General features: G+C 40.0%; 1 protein-coding gene across 3 annotated transcripts in view; it reads right to left on the minus strand.

The window, feature by feature from the left end:
- Nucleotides 1–14,904: 14,904 nt before the first annotated feature.
- The window catches only part of BMPER (BMP binding endothelial regulator), a 149,530-nt gene continuing 142,756 nt past the window's right edge, over nt 14,905–21,678 (minus strand). For all 3 annotated transcript variants that reach the window (XM_082046621.1, XM_082046622.1, XM_082046623.1), the window contains one exon: nt 14,905–15,511. In XM_082046621.1, coding sequence (XP_081902747.1) covers nt 15,330–15,511 — 182 coding nt within the window. In that variant the 3' untranslated portion in view covers nt 14,905–15,329. The remainder of the gene's footprint in view (nt 15,512–21,678) is intronic.

Raw genomic sequence — 21,678 nt, forward strand, 5'->3', positions numbered from 1 at the left:
AAAAACCCAAAATACAAAGTCACAGCAGTGGAAGTCAATGAGAGACCTTGCAAAAGAAGGTGACAAGTTGTGGCCTGTGGAAGGAAGCCCTGTGCTTGGGAGGGTTGCAGGAGACACGTATGGAACACCAGAGCTCTGAGACTGTTGTTCTTCTAAGGATTCCTGATCATAATGTACCCCTTGAAGGGAGAAGATCATTGTTTTGACAGGTCAGGTGCATTTATGAAATGTAGACAGGGCCCTAGATGGTTTGCTGGTCAATAATGAAAGGAGCCGAAGGACTGTGTCAGCTGATACAGGCTGGTAGGGTCCCTAGCATTTCACTGCAGCGATACTGGAAATAGATTATGCGAACTTATGCTATTAAGCATCCAGTCTAAACACCTACTTTTTTTTAATTTTAAGTATTAGTCCTTAAGCAGATAGCCACAACAAGAAGCTTTGCTTCCTAGAAATTGGTTGTGTACATCACCTTTGTCTGTCTGGAGTAAGGAGTTACTGTTTTCGATACTGTAGTCCTATTTACACACAAAGACAGCAGGAAGCATTTTTTCTAAACACAATTCAGTACAGATTAAGTCTTCCAAGCAGTCCTTGAGCGCCACAACCTTTTCTTACCCCTCGTCAGTCTCACACTTGCTGTTCCCTCACTTTCGGATTCCGGTCACACACAACTGCAATGAAACCAGTGCCCCAGCCCCTGTCCTTGCTGCTTGTTTGCAAGGACCCACAGCAGAGTTCCTGCTCAGACTTTAATCATGCTACACCATGCCTTGGGACCGTGATTTCTGTTGATCCAATTGACATTAAACAAATACATGTAATTGCCTTTCTGTTTCCTCTGAATAAAAGTACGTGGCATACCTGTTGGTGTCAGTGAGAGACGAGCTTGGATGTAGATGGAATGGCAACCACCCACAGCCTTACAGGACACCTCAAGAGCCAGTTCAATGTTCAAAGTAGTAGGTATAAGAATTTATTTCTATATTATGGCTCCAAGACGGCTGGAGCTTACACTTGCTTAACTTCACTGATACAAGTCACTTTCTTTCAGTTTGATCAGTGCAGTTCACAGTGGTAGAGGTAAACCCAAAGATAAGAAACAGCAACTCTGAAGTCTTTAAATGGTATAGCACAATACCTTCAGCTCCTGGGGACACCCTTATTGTACCCAACTCCAAGTTACCATTTTCAATTTTGAGAAAATAGAGTAAATTTGTGAAATCTAGCTATATTTAGGCAAGCATAATAGAGACCTACCTTATAAATAACAAAATTCCTTTTATACCTTCTTTCTAAACTTCACCTGCAGCCAAGCAGCTTCCCCTCTCACAGTGTCTGACCATACCTTTCCCTGGCTACGGAGACAAGTTTTAGGCTAGAAGTGACACTGCAGCCTAGCTTGGTTTCATTTTAATTTTTTCATTTTTTTCACTGGAAACTGTGGCATTGAATACACCTCCCTTTAGATGGATGGCAGCTTTGAAATATCATAAATATGAAATTTTAGAGTGCAAGTTCTGATCAGCTACTGGCAGATACAGCAGTAAAATTTCTTCCTTTCAGCTTCAGCAGGGATTTGCTCTATTTCTATTTCTTCTAATGTTATTTTAGTCTTAACCAGCCCTTGAAGCAGGTCTGTGATGAACCAGATCTACGTTTCTGTTCAGCTCACAATAAGATGTTACTTACGGTGGTAGGGACAGAAGTAGGCAGGAGGACCTCAGCTGACAGTGTGACTCCCCTGGTTACCTTGGCATGACTCAAGGTAGAGAAGCACTGTCATTCTCCATAACAGAAAGGGATATTCTGATTTTGGGAGGAAAGAAGAAATTGCCTTTGCCATTAAAATGGACAATGCATTCTGCATTGTGTGATACAGTCATAGCGATTCTGCTTTTTCTGTGCCTTCCCCCATCACACCTGCATACACACATGCAACACACATGTGTGCACACACTTGGGCTGATCTGACTTCATGCTGGACAGCACACCCTTCGCAAGCCTGGGTAAATCACGCTTCCTTACTGCAGCCCATAAAAGATTTTTTTGCAGTCTGCTTTGGCATTTGCCCAGTACTCTGTAAAATGAGGCTCATGAAAAGGGAGTTGATGCATTTGTGACAGATTAATATATTAATGAATCTTTTTCCTGTGACTTTATAATTGTAATGAAGTTGCAACTTAGCACAGCCTGATGCCCAAGTTTGTTTTCAAAAACTTTGAGATTGAACTTGGCTTTCTCAGTGGCAGGCGAGTTAAAATGAGAGCAGTATTGATTATTGCCTCAGCAGCACTGCGATCTGCTCTCAGCGGTCTGTAGAGAATAGAAATTTAAACAAAGGGAGAAGTTGGGCCAAGAGCTGCAGATGATGATTAAACAGACACTCAGTTGCACACAGGCTCTAAATGATCTTGGCTGTAATTGCTCACTCCTCAAAATGTTCTTAGGATCATTAAACAGAGGGTCCTTTAATTGTCTGTTGTTATAACAGTTTCAGAGAGAATTTGGCCATTTCTGTTTGGCTACACCTCAGATAAATTCACATCATTTCCCACTATCCATAAACAATCATGCCATCTTATGCCAGAGAGATGCATTCTCATTCCCTCCAGTTCTAGAACAGGGACCTCTTCACACAGCTTGCACATGTGGGGTCCTGGTAGATCTTCAATCTCTTTGCTGAATGGTTGGCAGCTTTTCCACTCAGGTCTCAGGGGCTTTGAGTCATCAAAGGACAGCTTACCTTTGCTCTAAAACCTGGGGTCTGGCTTGGTTTCATCAGCAAAGCTGATGGTTTTTTCCCTATCTGAACAGGTAGGTATGATTCATAACGTCTCATGGCACCATGTATTTTTAAAGTTAATCTGATCAGGCCCATATTTGAAATCACTCTGGTTTTGAATCCTAGTAAATCTGCTAAAGATGTGAGACTTCTGTATCCATGTCCAACTGGCAGGTCACCATGTGCATCCCTACGCAGATGTGGTGGAAAAGTATCCAATTCATGCTTTCAGGCCCTTAAAGGAGTCTCAACACCAGAACTAGGCCTGCAGCTGTGTTAGGCTGGCTTGCCTTTAAAACTGCTACAGGCAAGCATGAGGACTGCATCCCCCACCACTGCCCATAAGATGTATGGATTCCTCATCCCATTCCGTGAGTGGTCAATTGTCTCAGTTCCGATAGAGAATCAATTTTTGACCCTAAATTAGAGAAATTATGGCAGCACTGTGGCATGACTGGCTATTTTGCAGGCAAGCAGAGCATCTAAAAATGCTCCGTTCTTTAACATCAGTGCAACTTCAGAGATTTTAGGGCAATTATGTGTGCATGAAAGCTTTTCTTGATGGGTTTTGCATGGCTGTTGCTACAGCTTACAGGCTGCAGCCAGGTACCCTTCAGGGTTAAGAAGAGATCCAACCAGGTTGGGGTTGATACACCACTACTGAAGATTGGTGTAAATGTTTGTTTGCTGCTGTTCATACCTTATCAATGTTTGCGCGGGAGGAATTTCCCTCTCTGAGATGTTCACTTTGAGCCCTTCATCAGTAATGGAAAAAAATTGCACTTTTATATAAAAATAAATTGTGGTCATTGGAAAAAAAAAAAACAGGTCTCAAAAAGAGTAAAGCTTAGTTAAAACTTACGAAGCATGTCAGTAAATTCTCTTTAGCTTTCTGACTCATTGCACCTCTTCATATTATTCCCTTGGCTCAAGGTAGCTTATGCTTCTATATAGTGACAGCTGCCTTATTAGAGATAAATTTTGAGGTTTTGACACTGCAGAATGTAAATAGCACCTCAGAGTCACAGCACCTTTCTTATCTTGCCAATAAGATACCAAGAGTGGAAACGGTGACACAAATTCTGGTTTGGTCCTGAGACAGGTCCCACCCACACTGGGAAAGGGTTGCACAAAGCCACAGCACAGGCTCATCTGTTGGTGCCAGCAGCAAAACCAGAACAGAACAAAACAAACCACACACAAACAAAACCAACAACAACACAGCAACGACAACAAGCCATACTTGTTTGACTGAAAGGTACACAAGAGGGAGTTCAGGAACATCAGACTAGGTCTCATCACATCATTTTCTGCATATTCTTTTTTTCATCTGGAAAATAGTACTTGCTTTGGATCTTTCCCATTAGTTAAGTAAACTGTGATGAGGCTAGAGGGAAAGGGCAACAATAAAGAGAGAAACAGTCCTGCTAATGCCTAATTCCTTTCCAAATCTATGGTTCCTTATAGCACACAAGAGGCTGTTTTCGAAGAACTGTTGCACCCTCATCCTTCAGACATTGTGCACATTGTGTATATTGAAGTCAGTCCTGTTGGAGGCCTTCCATTCACATTGCTGTTTTTTCTATTAGAAAAGACCAGGAAGCATGATTAAAATCCAAATTGTCAGGGTTCGTTGTTTTCAGACATTGGTTGTAAAGAATATTTGTTAAGCACCATCTGCTGTACACTCAGAAAATAGCAACCAAAATTGCTGTTCTCTTTCCATCTTTTAAATAAAATTAAGATTATTTTAATTCTGTCTCCTATCAAATACATTATTTCAGCTCAGTTAAAGCTGTATTTATATAGTCCTCCAGTTGCCTTATCTGTCTGTGTACACTTATATTTAGACCACAGACTAGAACTGACACTTGGGGGAGAAACTGCATTACGAAACACCATGTCCTAGAACAGGACAGTAGAAGGAGGTAGGGAAAGAATAGCAACATTGAGCCTGATTTCCAGATGTACTAAATAAAAGAGGATGAATACAACTGAAGACAAGCATTGTCTTTCAAGGGCAAATTTAACGTGTGGTAACCGCAGGACACAATGATAAAAACAGAAGCTATGCATCATTTCAGAATGCTAAATGGAGATTATTAGCTTTTCAATATGGTCTAATTAGGAGAACAATTATTACCAATACTCCCAAGCATCACAACTCTATTGATGGTGAACTGTAAGTGATGAAGAAAACTATTCCAATTATTAGACTGAATTAAGTGAACAGCCTGAAAGTCATAAATAAACATAGAGATTATTTAAATGAAAAACAGCCACCAGACTTTTTTCTCAGCCTCCATGTAAGGATGTTCTTTCATCCTTTTCTTAAAGATTTTTCTCGTTGAGCATTTTAATGAGAAAAATGAGTGTTAGAAGCTGTCCAGCTCAGAACGGCACACTCAGAAGCAGGGAGGGAAGGATTGCTGTTGTGATGTACAACACACAGGCTGCCCTAATGAACAAGACAGGAGAAGTGGAGGAGCCTGGGACTCAGAGGTCTTCTGCTGGAGCTCCTTGTCCTCTTCTCCTGTCCTTCTATGCCCTTTCTCATTGCCCTTGCAGCCCATCATGCTTTAAGAGAGCTTCTCATTTTGTGCCTCTGCTTCCATCTCAGGGCATTTATTGCCCAGCTGGATGTACCCAGAAGTGAAGGTGAACCTCATAGGTTGGAGGCTGTCATTGGCAAGACCCATAAACCCCATGTTGGAGGGGGCAGTGGGTGAGGCAGGGACAGCAGAGGTTGGCATTTCAGGGGTCTAGGTTTCTATCCTGAAGCTGTGGATTGTAGCCTGGTCTTTTCTGGGAGTTTCCTACGTAAAGCTGGACATCTTTAATACTGTGTCCTAGACACTGGGGGTCAGAGCACTTGTACCTGCAAGAGGCACCCATGGAAGCTCTACTCTGCCCCCACAAACAATGCAAGTGGTCTGAAAAAGGTCAGTCTGTAAAGCCCTTATGTTGGGCAGACAAAATGTTGACTATTTTTGAGCTTAAAGGGACAAGTGAAGTCTGGCAAGAGAGAACTGAGGATAAAGTCTGTAACTGCACACCGCTTGGGAGGAAAATCAATATTGCAGCATTCTTGGTGAGGAGCCTGCATCTGAAATGGGTAGAAAGAATAATATAGAGTAACCATCACCACCAAGTGGTAATTAGGGGTAAAAATTACATATGTCATGCAAGTAGCCACCTGGTACAACAGTGTGCAGGACCAGGTCAACCAGCCTTTGAACTATAAGCCTTGCCACCTCTGAACTGCCCTCACATCCCAGTGATGAGACAAGCCTGCCCTCCTCAAAATGAACATTCAGTGTCTCACCATACTGAAGCAGCCTGTCACTGGGGAATTCACATCAATAGACTTAGTACAGACCAAGAAAGGAGTCCCACACCTACAAAGCATGCAGCACCAGCAGTTCTATGAATATAAAGCAAAGTGTTGAATCTCTTACCTTGTGTGCTCTCCTCATCTCACTCCAGGAGGAAGAAATCCACTAAAGAAGGTCTTCTTCTTGGTTCTATGCAGAGCAAGGCCTGCTCTCAGCTCTGGCCTTTTGGGTTCATGATCTACTTACCCTTTCTGAAGTGGTGCAGATTCCTCTTTGCAAAAACATAAGAACACTTGGCAATTGTGAGGCCTGATCTGGAGCCCAGCAGACATTAACAGGAACCTTGCCCAAACACAGATAAGTGGATTTGTCACAAACTCATTGTTCCTAAAGTTTCTGTGATTTTTGCAAGGCATTGTAATTTCTGTTCCACCAGTGGGAAAACTAAGGCAAATAATAGTGAAGCAACTTGGCCAAGCACTAACACATAAACAAGTCACCAGCTGAACAAATTGTCCCAGAATTCCAGCTCCCAAATCACAGGTAAAAGTGAAGGAAAGCAGTTTGTGTGACTCCTCTCTCCCCTCCCAAGAAATAACAGTGTTTAACATCAGTTCTTAGAACACAGTATTAATCATTGTGTGGGAGACGTTGCTTTTCTTGCAAGTCAGAACAGCAGTTTTCACGGATAGCTATGAAATAATCAGGCATCAATATGTATCTGCATAAAGATAATAAATATTAAGTTTATAAGGGAATAAATAATGTCTTTACAAACATACTCATCACAGTCCTATCTTTACAAAATTATATTAGTACAATATTCTCGCAGAAACTGTATAGACACTCAAAGACAAGCCATGTCAAAGTTACTGCACAGTTTTGCAGTTCTGTAAGATACATAGAACTACATAATCATTTTAAATTCAACAAAGGTATAAACTGACATACTGAAGACAGAAATTTAGTAAAATTTTAAATAGACTTCTGATTTACATGAATGAACCTCAGGTGAAATCTGATAAAAATTTAGCATGAGTAAGCAAAGCAATTCTAAACTTTAAAATGTAAACATTCTGGAGTGATGCTCCTGACTCTACAGAGCATTCTCCACAAATTGCATATAAACTATTTCAAGTAACCCATCTGTACATTAATGGTTTCAAACATCTAATATATGTCATACACACTGTAATTTTTCCTGCAGCTTCTCTTCCGCTTGATCATTTGCAGGGTAACAGTTAATTATACTGAACAAAGAATTAAAAAAAAAAAAAGCACATCTTGTCTTTTGAAATAAGCGATATTCTATGGGTTCCTCTAGAGCTGATCTTGATGCTCACCAACATGAAGAAAGTAAGGGCTGTACGTCAGACATGGTGGGGTTTAAACACCTGCATATTTATACCTCAAACTAGCAAACATTCAGGTGCATAAGATGGGAGAAATAATTTAATAATATCCTCCAAACTCTGCTCATTTATTTCACTCATTTCAAGACACAGTGCAATTTTAACTGTAGAAATGCATCAGTATAGAATCATAGAATCACAGAATCATAGAATGCTAGGGATTGGAAGGGACCTCAAAAGATCATCCAGTCCAATCCTCCTGCCGGTGCAGGAACACCTAGATGAGGCTACACAGGAATGTGTCCAGGAGGGTTTTGAATGTCTCCAGAGTAGGAGACTCTACAACCCCCCTGGGCAGTCTGTTCCAGTGTCTGTCACCCTCACTGTGAAGAAGTTTCTTCTCAAGTTTAAGCGGAACCTCTTATGTTCCAGCTTAAACCCATTACCCTTGTCCTACCATTGGTTGTCACTGAGAAGAGCCTGGCTCCATCCTCGTGACACTCACCCTCTGTATATTTGTAAACATTAATAAGGTCACCCCTCAGTCTCCTCCAAACTAAAGAGACCCAGCTCCCTCAGTCTTTCCTCATAAGGGAGATGCTCCACTCCCTTATCATCTTTGTTGCCCTGCGCTGGACTCTCTCCAGCAGTTCCCTGTCCCTCTTGAACTGAGGGGCCCAGAACCGGACATAATATTCCAGGTGTGGTCTCACCAGGGCAGAGTAGAGGGGAAGGAGAACCTCTCTCGACCTACTAATCATCCCCCTTCTAATACACCCCAGGATGCCATTGGCCTTCCTGGCCACAAGGGCACAGTGCTGGCTCATGGTCATCCTGTTGTCCACCAGGACCCCCAGGTCCCTTTCCCCTACACTGCTCTCTAATGGATCATTCCCCAGCTTATACTAGAACCTGGGGTTGTTCCTACCCAGATGCGATACTCCACACTTTCCCTTGTTATATTTAATTAAATTTTTCCTTGCCCAACTCTCCAGCCTGTCCAGGTCTCGCTGGATGGCAGCACAGCCTTCTGGCGTGTCAGCCACTCCTCCCAGCTTGGTGTCATCAGCAAACTTGCTCGTAGTACACTCTAGTCCCCCATCCAAGTCATTGATGAATATATTGAACAGTACCGGCCCCAGTACTGACCCCTGAGGCACTCCACTAGATACAGGCCTCCAACTGGACTCTGCCCCATTGACCATGACTCTCTGGCTTCTTTCCTTCAGCCAGTTCACAGTCCACCTCACTAAGCGATCGTCCAGACCACACTTCCTCAGTTTTGCTATGAGAATGCTGTGGGAGACTGTGTCAAATGCTTTACTGAAGTCAAGGTAGACCACTTCTGGGTTTTAATCCATATTCTGTAGAATCCAATAAAGTTTTTGCTGTGGGTTCCAATGCCACTCAACCATACTCTTTAAGAAGTTGAATACTTCAACTAAATATTAATAAAAACCCCTTTAGTTTCAGAATTTCTTCATCAGTTTCTTAATCAGTTTCAATAGTCACTCTTCCTTCTCCTTATTAATACTGCTTATCAAAGTTTTTGTGAAAGTAAGTTAAGTACAACAAATTACTTCCCCTTTTTTCATTTATAAATTGTGATTGCTTGTAGCAAATCTTTATACTATTTTGGGCTGCAGATGTTTTTATTCTAATACAGTGTTATCAGAGATTTATATTGAACTATATCTAGAGGCAATCAAAAGTGATTAGAAGTCTAATTATTGAGAGTAGCCACACCAGGTTTGTGGATTACTTGCACACCTATAAAGCCAGCATGGTGCTGGTATGATCTCAAACCAGTTTAAAAGTAGTATATAGTAACAGTGAACTCACTGAAACTGCTCCCTGCTTTTACCAGTGCAAAAGAAAAAATCAAGTCCAGTATGTCCCTTTCTTTTAATAATAACAAGAAATAAAATAGGGTAGGAAATTAAAATGCAATGTAAGGTATTATTATATTGACATTGAAAATCGATACCAAAAAAATCTCCAATCTTCTAGTCTTAAAAAAAAAAGCTTCCAAAAGCCTTAACTTCTATGATGTTCTAGCAGTAGATAGCAGCATGATCATAAAATAGATCTATGTATAGAAATCATGAAGAAATAAGAAACACCATGCTAGGAGGTTTAATAGTTGATCCTGCCAGATGCCGAACTCTCTGGCCCTGACCCAGCAAACCATTTAAGCATGTGGTTAGAAGTCAGCATGTATGTTGCCTCAGTGAAGCCAATGAGGTTATTCAAAGTTTGAGCACATAGTTAAGTGCTTTGAACGATTGGGTCATTAAAGTACCAACCACTTACTGCCAGAGTATAAGGCTAAATTGAACAGGTTGTTGCATAGCTGTCCATTATGTGGCTTACATACCACTCTTTGAAGCATTTCACCACCACTGGATAAGAAAAAAATGTGGGTCTGTCTGGGCAGGAAATTCCTACATTCCCATCGTTTCAGTTGCATGTGCAAAACCAAATTATATTGATGCCCAGGTATAAGCATCACTTAGGGAAATACAAAGTGCTATCAATAATAATGGTAATTATACAATGCCACCTCTCTCCAACCGCACATACACACTCGGTTAGAGCCAACTTCCTCCTGCATGCAGGGCTAGCATTAACTCACAACTTGCAATGAAAAGGATAAAGTCAGGCAAATAGCAAATGCTACAAGTCATATTTAACGTTGCTAAGAGTTTCTAAGCTGCTGCTTAATGCTGAGCAACATTGCTACCTGGTAAAAGTGTTGTCAATAAGAAAACTTGTGCCTTCTTAGTAGGAAGCAGAATTTGCAATTTTATCTCAAATTCAGGAAAAACACTAGTGATACAAGTGCACTCGTAGCCTTTGTTCTGACAGTTGTAGACTTGGAAATTAAAACACATATCCTGGAAGACACCAAAACAGGTTTGACATGCTAGTGGAAGCACAAGAACCAATTCTGCAGATGTTTGCCATGTCCCAGACAAGGAAATAAGATCCCTTTCCTTAAGTTGGGTGATTTAAGGGTTGTGAGAAAAGTAGGAATAGAAGCTCATACATGTATTTTAATTATGGATTTCTATACCTACCAATATACACCTGTTCTATTCAGATCTCAACATACAATTCCGCTGTGGCTGGCTGGGGTTTTTTGGTGATTGGTGGGACTTTTTTTTTGCTCAGGGGATATGGGTGTACTTTGCCTTTGTCAGAGAACACTTTCAGTTTAGTTCTTACCATTTAGGTGGAATATATGCACATAGAAAAAAATAATTTTATTACTACTTTCTCCTTTCTCATTTGCCTCTTACCCTTATTCTGCTATCCTGCCTCTTCATTTCCTCACATTATTGTCCCATCTTCATTCAAACACAGTGCTATGGGCCGTCTGAGGGATCAAGAACTACCTCATTCTCATATGAGAACCTTATTTTGTAGGTTTAAACTGTGTTTGGTGCTCAGGTGTCATGGTGATTATTGTGCTAGAAATATCTATATTGCAAAAACCTTTACACAGAGAGTGTAGAGAATGGATTCTCTAATGGCAGCACAGCTAGGCCTGAAAAAATTGCGGTCATAGACTAGAAATGTTTCTGTAAGGAAGCAGAAACACCTCTCTCACCGCAGGGCTTTCTAAAATGGTAAAATCAGGAACAGCAGAACAAGGATTTGATCAGCAGTATGTAAATTAAACGTCCTGTTTGTCAAACATTGAGACCTTGGCATAATGCCCCCTTAGTCGGGACTGTTCTTGAAACATCTGAAACGTCTCACCACTTCATTGCTAAATGCTGTTGACTGCCTCTCTTTCCAGCCTCTCCAGCTGCAAATGCATGGGCTGTTATTCTCACATCCGTTAGCTCTGATATAACCTTGTCCATTTTTCACAAAGGAAAAAAAAAATGTACCCTTGTACAGTCACTCAAGATCAGTCCAGCTATTGTAAATGCCAGGTTCTGTCAGCGGGAAGCCAAGCAGTATCCAACTATATTTGAATCCTCTGTTCAAAAAAAGCTGAAAAGCCTCTGATGAGAACAACTTGCTTCTTTTAGGTTATCTGCTGGAAATGATGTAAGGATGGGGTCACATTCGGGTAGGATATTAAGAATCTTTTCCTTTTTTGCTCCAAGTGCATACCTTACTCTATAGAAGAAAGGTGTTCTTGGAAGATGTGGAAATACCTAGAGAGTCCTGGGCTACAACTCAAATTGTTCTACTTGGTTATGGCTTGTCTCCATGGCTTATAAAACTCAATATATATGACCAAAATAGACACAATTGAAGGTAAATGAGGAGAAAGTAAATGTATTTGACCTCCAAGTATGCCAACTAAAAGCTGACTTTGAAGAGATGGTAACATGAGAGATACGGGACAACCTGACGCAAAGCAGACCTAAGTAGATGTGCAAAATACCAGCTGACATTTCCCTGGTGGCGCATGGCATTTTAGAACATTTTCTATTTGTAACCTTAAAAAATATGCATAAACCCAGAGCCTCATTTCCCCACTGAAGTGCAGAATATTGAATGACTTGCCAGGGAACACATGGCAGGTTAATGGTGAAGCTATTGATCCAAGTCTTTCCTAGCTTCCACCTATTGGATTGCAGAGCTGTTTCTCAGACTTGCCTTTTGGATCATACTTTGGTTGGAACCTCTGCTCCTTCAAATATATTTCACCTTACAAATTGGCCCAAAGTTATATGCACAGATTGACATAAGCATAATCAAGACCAAAACCATCAGTTTTGCATGGTGAATATACCATATGGATTATCAACCTTATGCTATTATTAAAAACACATTATAGCATACTAAACACGTTTAGCATCCTAAAATGGGATTATCAGTGACTTTTCTCAAAAATAAATCTCCAGTGATATGCAGGAAGTTTCCATCTTTAGCATCCTAGCGGTAATATTTCATGAGCCCTAGTGTCCTAGGGGTAGTAGTTCATGAGCCAAGACAGCAGAATTAGAAGGAATGCTGCACTAAGGAGAAAAATGGGCTGCATCCCAAACTCTATGAGGCCAGCAGTAATGCTGTTATTGATGTTATTGGGCTAGACTTTCAACTTTTGAATAGCCTGAAAGAAGAGAGGCAAACAGGAGAGTGGAGTGAGACAGCCCCAGCTGGAACTGACCTCATCTGGGTGCAGGGTAACTATAGATACAGATATAAAACCTGTGCCAAGTTGAAACTTGGGCATAATTTCTAGAAAAGCAGAACTCCTTTACCTTAGACTGTACATGTGAACTGAGCAGATGATAGCCTTTATTGCTGCCTTGAAAACTACGGAGTTTGGAGGAAAAAGCTCTGCAGAACCATAAGGGCACAATCAGTCAGCTTAGAGGTAAAACCATTTTCCTCTTTTCCTCAGTCTACATCATTAAAGCAAAAAGCAGAGGGCTACCCTTAATTAGGCAGATGTGGAAAAGCTAAGCAGGGGAATGAGTCCTCATTTTGAGATGACCTATAGGTCAGGTTTCAAATGGAATTATTTTAAGATTTAGAAATAGCATTCATCTACAGATAGACTGAGTCACCTCTTCACCTGGCATCAATTAAGCATTGCCTGAATGCGATCAGTGGACTGAGGGAGCTGCAGGGCTCTCCCTTCACCTTTTCACTCACCTTTGTCAAGAGAAGAAAAGGGAAGGATGGTTCTATATAGCTTTCATGTATGCAATTCGCTTTGCCTGTGTTTTTATTTTGGAAACACTGAGCAGTAAGTAATGCAAATCTATCAGTAATTAAAATCTATCCTAAACAAGAGCTAGGCAAATAACCTTTTTAATGGTTTAGACCCTGTATCTCAGTGTCAAAAGCCCGCAGGTTAAAATGTACTTTGGTCTAACCAATGCTTTAAATTATCTTAATGACTGTCATTTTATACTTTAACTCCTTGGACCAATTGCAATTGGTTGAAGTTCCAGCTTCACCATTCAATTATCACGAGCCACTTAAAGCTCTTCTAGTTTTCTGCCCTGGTGGGATCTGCACATTAGCAATTCTGCTTCCCAGTGCACTTGTATATGCAACTTTGAAACCTCTTCTGCCAATAAAACCAAATTATTTGATTGTTCTGAGAAAAAGAAAGCAAGAGGGACATGCAAAGATCAACCTGAGTTTATTTAATATTTGGGTAAATGTCCATGGAATGCTCTTGGCATTATTTGCCCAGCTCTTTTTAACACTGTGGTGATGCAGCATTTTGGATAGTGTGGTCTCTGAGCTAATCAGGCTCACTCAGCATCTTCCTCCAGGACAGGGTAGCAGACAGGATGTAAAACTCAAGTGTGTTGCGCCCACTTACTCCCTGTAAACTCAGACCCTGCAAAACTTCCTGGAGAATGAAGAATTAAAGGAGAAGATTGTTCAAAGCATTACGATGTGCAATTTCAATGCAAGGCATAATGGAAGTAGCTATGTGGGAGGATATTACTTCATTACAAACCTAAATCAGATGCCCAGAGATCTCTGTCATCTCCAGAGACTGTTCCATCACGCTCTACAAGAGGTTTTCCAGTGGAAGAAAATACCCCTCCCCCTCCTTCAGCCTTGAGAAAGTTGTATGGCTTTTTTAACAGTTTCTAATGAAATCCCATATTATTGCTTCTCCCCTGGGAAACTTCAAAAGTCATGCAAACTTCACAGAGCCCACATGTTCGTAAACCTCAAGCAAAAGACCAGTAAGGAAATAAATTGCAGTTCTCCAGTTAGCATTTGACATTCTCTACTGTTTTTGTGGTGGAGTGAGTTTGTCTTTCTTCTAAACCATGCTGATACATTAAATGAGTTACTAAACCCGGCATTATTTCATATTTTAAGGCACACTGAAATAAAACACTCCAATTCACGGTGGGATTTGCTTTCTGCATAATATTTGGGGAAAATATGAAACAAACCCAGCAGTTTCAAACATATTAAAGGAGCTAATATGTACATGAATATTTTCTTCAAGCTCCTTATTGTGTATTCGCAGCTACTGCCAAACACAACAACTGAGACGGGGCATTAGGATATGAAATGGGAAGTGGTCACATTTTCAAAGCAAGCTGCTGGGTGCTGAACACTTTTGAAAATCTGGCCCTTGACTCTTTGGTGCTGTTCCAGAAAGAAATATCTCTCTGATGGCAGCTGGCCAACCAGCTTTGGAAATAATTTTGCACAGTTATTTCAGTAAAGCATAAAAGCCGATCCTCAGCTTTCTCTGCCTGATTAAGCACTGTCACCAATCACTATGCAGCACTAAGGTACGCATGAAATATTCCTAGATAAATCCTCCATCTGCAGAGAAATGTGTTTCCTGTACAACTCTGAATCCAGGTTCTGTGTTGAAAGTAATCCAGTCTGGCAGTGCTATGGCCCTTGCAAAGTCTCCTTGGAAACTACAAACTTATGCAATGGCAAAGTCATCCAATCTTTTCATGCCACTATATTATATTAAAAACACCTGGTTTATTTATACAATGACTTACAGATCAGGGTCCTAGAAATAATAATACATAAACTTTATAGCAAAAAATATACATATAATAATTCATCCTTCTATGATATATAGAAATGATGTATGTTCGTGTGTGTGTGGACATATATATAAATATATGGGTTGTACTTACGTTTAGGGCACTTGTGTACAGATGTGTATCGACATACACACAGTATGCATTTATATATCTTTCTAGGTGCCACATGTGTTTACATAAACACACATAAACACACACACAGGAGCATATTTACACTCTGTGAGTAGACGTGTACTTTGCAGAATCTGCACGCAAACAGCTGGAGTCCTTCACTGGCTGTGAGCATCAAAGGGGTCAGTGATCACCCGCATCAGTGTCCATGGAAAGAGAACTTGTGTCATCGCTGTGGGCACAGGACTGGTTTGATGCATCTTCCTTTGTGAAGAACTAAATTTGCCGGACAGTGGCACCCTGCAACGCAGGGCTTGTTGCATGGGCCAATCTCATTCCAGTTGTCACATGTTTTCACACATCCTGGACCACAGGTATCATAAACTGCACCGTGTTTACACTGGGTTGCTGAAAGGCAGTTAAAAGGAACAAAATATGCGTATTACACAGAGTCTCATAGGGAAAGTTATGTATCTGTTTGCTTGGTTTCCACTGCAAATATATTTAAAAAATCATGTTTTGGTATGAGGATCATCTAGAGGAAAAAATTACTTGTAAGGAGATTCCACTATATTAAATGCAACATCACAAATATAAAGGTAGCAAAACTCCTAATCAAAAAGGTATCAAGGTCCTAGCAGCCTTGAACTTTCTGAGAATTTTAACACAGTTGATGGTATATAAAGCTTTGGCAAGGTTTCCATCTATAAGCAGACCTATGCTTTATATTTAAGGCTTAACATTGTTTATTTATTTGTTACAGTGGCTTTTATAAAAAATTCCTGAAACATTTACGAGGACAGACAGTTATTATCAGTCACACTCCTAAACAAAGAAGAGGAGAAAGGAGAGTCATTCACCATGTACAACTTTCTATTCCTATGATTATAGTTTCAATATGGCATATTGCAGCAAATCAAAACAATGCTGATAATTCAGCAGCACCATTTCTAAACTAAATAATTTTTTAAAAAAATCAATTATTTCCATGCTTTATGCTATTTTACCAAGGGATCACTGAGAATGAAGATTCTTGTACTTAATGATTCCAGTTATCTATTCATTGATTTATGTAGTTGACAGTTCAATGCATTTCCAACATAAGAGACCACTGAGGGCTCAGCTAAAAGCACTATACCCCCTCCCGATCAATATTGAAACTCTTAACATTTTATATCCTGCCTTTTTAGTATGGAGAATAATATACGGTTCGATAACGAATGAAAGCCTGTTATTCTTTCTAAAGGCTGTGCTGATGGCAAAAACAAGTACCGATAAAATGGTTTATAGATGGTAAGGGACCCTCAAGCATCCACAATCATCTTTTGCTATTTACAGAGAAGTGATTGCATTAAGAAGGTTTCTTCCATGTTGAGAAAGATTGCAGGTCCAGATTTTTAAAGAACAGTTATGTTATGGACAGAAAAATGCTGGTTTGTTGTGAGGATTGGTGTTACACTGCCAATACAGTACTGCTATTATTCATAAAGAAAAAACAGGCAGAAATAAGTTCATTAAATACATACAAGAGTGTATCACAGAGAATGGAAGTTTTTGTGCTAAAGCATCATAAATTAAAGGGGTTCCTCTTCACCAGTAAAAAAACAACATTCCAAGCGACATCAACTTCTTGCAAGTTTTACTTCTCATGCATTTTATAGCATTTATACATATATGAAAAGCAGCCTGAAGAAGGAATTCTGGCAAGAATGCATACAGGGTTCTCAGGACACTGATATAATATAAGCAAACAAAAATCAGAAAAAATACAGCAGGAAATGACCCTGGACTTAGAGAGAATCAACAGCTGAATATTAGCTAGATATCAGATATTAAGTAGGTAATAGGGGGGAAAAAAAAAAAGCTTTCTAGCTTTAAGGATGGGAAAGCACTGGAGCAAGCTACCTAAAAGCTCTAGGAAACATTTTTTATTGAACATCACTTTAGAATAGATTGGAACAAACAACTTTCAGCCATGTTCAAGATAGGCTTATTCTGCTTGTGGGCATACATCTTTTGAGAATGTTTTTCCAGCTTTACATTTTTGTGTTGCTTTGCATGATAACTTTCATGCACATTAAAGAAGGAACCAGGAAAAGGAATAACTAAATTGAAATTTAAATGAAACAGGAAATTTAGAAGGTGAGAAAAACATGCTAACAATATTGAACATACAGTAAGATATCAGATTCAGAACAAACTCTGCACTTATGTAGTGTGTTAAGAATAGAGATTGAATCTCTATAAGAGAGGAAACAAAAACGTGCAGAGCTCCCAGGAGCATTGCAAACAATGTATTAACTGTCTAGAAAAGTAGACCAAGATGTTCAAGATGGATAGTGATTGTGCACACACAACATGAATTACCTCAAGGGGGCTGTTTACTAGAAGCTTTTGTCCCTCCTCTCTGAAAATGAGTTTCCCTTCAAAAGATTGACCAACCACGAACTGAAACATCGGGCTTCAGTACATGGAGTTTCCATGTAGAAAGGTCTGTGAGCTTCAGCTTTCAGGCTGCACAGATTCAATTCCACAAAGCTTTACTGCAGTAATAGCAGTCTCATTCATTCCACCTGAGCTCTGTTTGGTGCCTCAGCTGCTGGGTTTGAGGAAAGTTGGCCAAGGTCTCCTTTCCACTTCCTCATCCCTGTCCCAGAGCAAATGAGAATATATTACACTACAACGTGCCGTGGGCAACCGTGGTACATGGTATCTGTAAATACTCCCCAGCTCTCTCCTCTACCACACATGGATGTGGTATGTCAAAACACCTCCTTCTCCTTCAGATGACGCCATGCGGAAGATATGATGACTTTATTTTTTGCTGTGGGCAGTCTACAATGGTATTATTAACTTGCTGTCAAGGGAAAAATGAGAAAAGTACAATGGCTGCTGCTTAAGTTCCCTGGATGGTTTTTATTGCTTAGTGCTTCAGTTGTTAACATGTGGGGTGATTGATCCAGAACATTCCACTTCATCAACAGTTTAAAAAATAAAAAATAAAGACATTCTGCAGTAGGCTTCCCAGGGACTGCTGAAATGAATCAGTAGCATGTAAACATGGAAAACAGAAGTGATACCTTTGCACCCATCTTTCAAGGCAAATCCTCTCTTAAAGAACTGAGCTTTGTTAGTAATAACTCCCTTAGCGCACTAGCAAAAAAATGAATGTAAAAACTAAACCAACCAACCAAACAAAAAACCCAATAAGCCAAAGTACAAAAGTTACTAATAATACTGCATTTTGCAACATTACCAGTCCCAACAGGATTTTTCCACTCTTCTTCTCGAACATGTGTTTGGCATGACGGATGTGAGCTCCCTCAGACCACTTTCTGAGCTGGTGGGATGATAGCCAGCTCCAGTCCAGAAGCCATATAGTCACATAAATACAGCACTGTGCCTGAGCTAATAAACCCTGCCTAATAAGGCTATACAGTTTTCAGACCAGAGCTGGCTTATTCCAGCCAGTTTGGCAGTTTCACAGAGGAGGCTTGTATCTGTCTGTGCCTGTCTTTGTAGACATGGCCATAATTATTTAAGAGGAATACCTGTTCCCAAACACAAAAGCCAAAATACCTAACATGGAACTGCTGAAGGATTCCCTTGGTGGATGATATCTGGTAAATCTGATTCCACAGAAATTTCTGAGCTAATATTTGTGCATCGATGAATCACCCTACTTTTGTTGGTGTTGCACAATTTGGGCTTTTGAGGTGTTTTAGGACTTTCAATCTGAATGTCACTCATGGTGCTTGTAATTCATAGCATCTCCTTCTAACAGAGCAGAGGGCAATAGATCTGGGCACTGACCTTCTTATGTGTTATCTTTTCAACTTTGTGTTTTAATGAGTTTCCACTGAAAATTCTGATACACATTCACATGGAACAAAATGATTAAAGGAAAACAACATATAGCAGGGAAAAAGTGAATTTGCATAGAAAATTTCATGACAGAGAAGAGGGGACCCAGAAGAGAAGAGTCAAAATCAGATATACACTCATCCTCCTCTAGTTCGACCAATCATATGGGAAAAATTGTTCAGTTTTTTGAGGCTGTTGAAACGTGTCAGCACATCAGTACCAGCATGTGCACTTTGCATTTTATTATAGTCCATACTTGCTTTTTTTTTTCTTGCTGGTGTAGTCATGCCTGTGGCAGAGTTATTACCGTCTGCTATCCTTGACTCTTCTTTCTTTCAGTGTCCTCAGAAATTCAGTGTTACATTACTATGGCCTAAGGTCTATCACCACTTCTGTTTACTTAATTGCACTTTATAAAATGCTTCTTTAGCCTTTCTTGTGCTAAAAAAAACAAATAATTTTTCTATCCCCTTTCCTTTTCAAAGCTCTTCCTTCCATTTGTATCCTTTCTTTTCCCTCTCACATGTTTCACTCTCTTATTTCTTTTTCCCCTCATGCTGGCTCTTCTGTGGTTTTGTTTTTTGGTTTTCTTCTTTTCTTCCCTATCACACATCATATTTCTTCCTATGCCCAGCCTGACAGGTCTCATTCCTCACTACTTCCCATGGAAACCCATATTCCTTTCCAAACCCTCTCAGGTCCTGTGTGGATATCACCAACCCTTTTCTAACCTAAACATTTTCCTTACACACTAGCTTCTTCTCTTCACTGCTCTGGTTAAATGACAGCTGACATTGCCCTTACTGAGCCAGCCTCAAAGAACAGCAAACCTTGAGCAGGAATATTTCACGGAGGACTTAGAGGAGGATGTGTTGCTGCACTGGGGAAGGAGGAAGAACGTGGAGGGAACAGGACACGTAATTCAGCCTCCTGAGCCTGTTCGGCTGGCCCTCCAGACAACACAGGCTTTCTGAAGATTATAAAAATGAGCTAAGCATACAGCGGTCAGGGTAGAGCAATTGGCAACCACACAAGATCTCATTTTATAATGCACAAAAGAATAATTAAAACCTGACTTTACTAATAAGCATACTCCATTTTCATCAGAACAGAGCTCTTCCAAGTATCCAACCAGCTATGAAATGTCAAGCAGGAAATGAAAGTCACTGAATGCCGAAGTTTTATTACGGATATATTGTTTCATACCCAGGAACTTTTATCCATAATTAGGACACAATAATTGTAACTACAACTTTCAGGGAGAAAAAAAGTAAGTTAAACATTAAAATCTTGATGCTGACCACTGGTAAAATATGGAATACAGTAGATTCAAGTTGATGAATATTGTATGATTTACTGTAGAAGATGGTGCCACTTCTTTGAGGCTGGATGCCTAACTAAGTGTTTTGAGGGTACTTGACCGTATATGGCTTATCAATATTTTCTGCTTAACAAGATTTCCCCTTTTGCTCTAGAAGTCTGCTTTGAGATTTAAAAACTCAGGTAGATTTAAACACTTCTTTGATTAGCTTTAATGAAAGATGTGTGTTTAAATTATTTCATAATGTTCTCTCAAGGACTATTTTTACCTTAGGAACTTTTCTTGTCTTTGATAAAATGCCAGAAAAAATGGTGAAAAGAAGCCTCAGTTAGTTAAGCTGTGATATGTCAACACTTGTATAAACTCCCTAAGGCAAGGACTGGACTTGTTATTCTTTTTACAGTACCTGCCACAGTGAGGTCTTGCTCTGAAGAGCTTTGGTCAAAAAAAAAAAAATAAAAGTCAGGATGCTTGTTTCAGGTTCTGCATAGATCTGCCACCAGATCAATAGATTAAAATTACATACATTATTAGTGCTGAGACCACATCCTTGAATAGAGCTTTCATTTAGTGACACCCTGTTTGGATTGTTCTGTTCCTTTGTAAGAAAAAATGAGCCTTTTGGGAATAGTCAATCAAATGCAATTTGCTCTGTCACTCACCCATCCCTACTATCTTTCCTTCAACATAAAAGGAAATTGAAGTTGAGAGAGCAGACCCTGAACTACACACAATCACCAAAATGGACCACAGAGTAATAGCTCTTTGACCAGCACTGAGTATCCTTCTCTCTTTTTTTTTTCCAACTGCTGTCAATTGCTTTACATAAATCTGAATGCATTTCCAGGCAAAGCAATGCCATTATAGAATGTCCTAAATTAATGAGATCATCATCAGGGGAAATATTCATCTGCAATATTGCATTTTACTTCAAGTGCCCATGACCACAGGCCAGCACTTCTCATGAAAACAATTACTCACAATTACTTGCAATTAATGCAGTCCTAATCACATGGGGAATCTGGTCCAGGTACCAACATTAATGCAGGTTTGCATTTTAATATTCCCATTAAATACATTCTCTCTTTTCCCCTTGTTGAACCTACTGCAGAACCGGAGGTCAAGGGAGTTTAAACATTGCCACTAAGCAACTCTTTACGTATCCTGAAAGAAAAAGGCATGGACTTCTTTCTGGAAGTACATAAAATAAGGATGAGTGGCATTAGAGGTTAGAAGTTTTGCAAAATAAACATTTCTAGTATTTGATTCTTGAAAATCTTTCCTTAAGGTGTTTCTCCAGAACTCTGAATGCAACTTGGCTGTTGGTACAATCTCAGTCTTTTCTAGACGGTTCATTTTTTATCCTTCTCCATCAGTAAAAGGATAGTGG

The sequence above is a fragment of the Streptopelia decaocto genome, assembly GCF_964273445.1.
Source record: "Streptopelia decaocto genome assembly, chromosome: 2".
Classification (NCBI taxonomy): Eukaryota; Metazoa; Chordata; class Aves; order Columbiformes; family Columbidae; genus Streptopelia; species Streptopelia decaocto.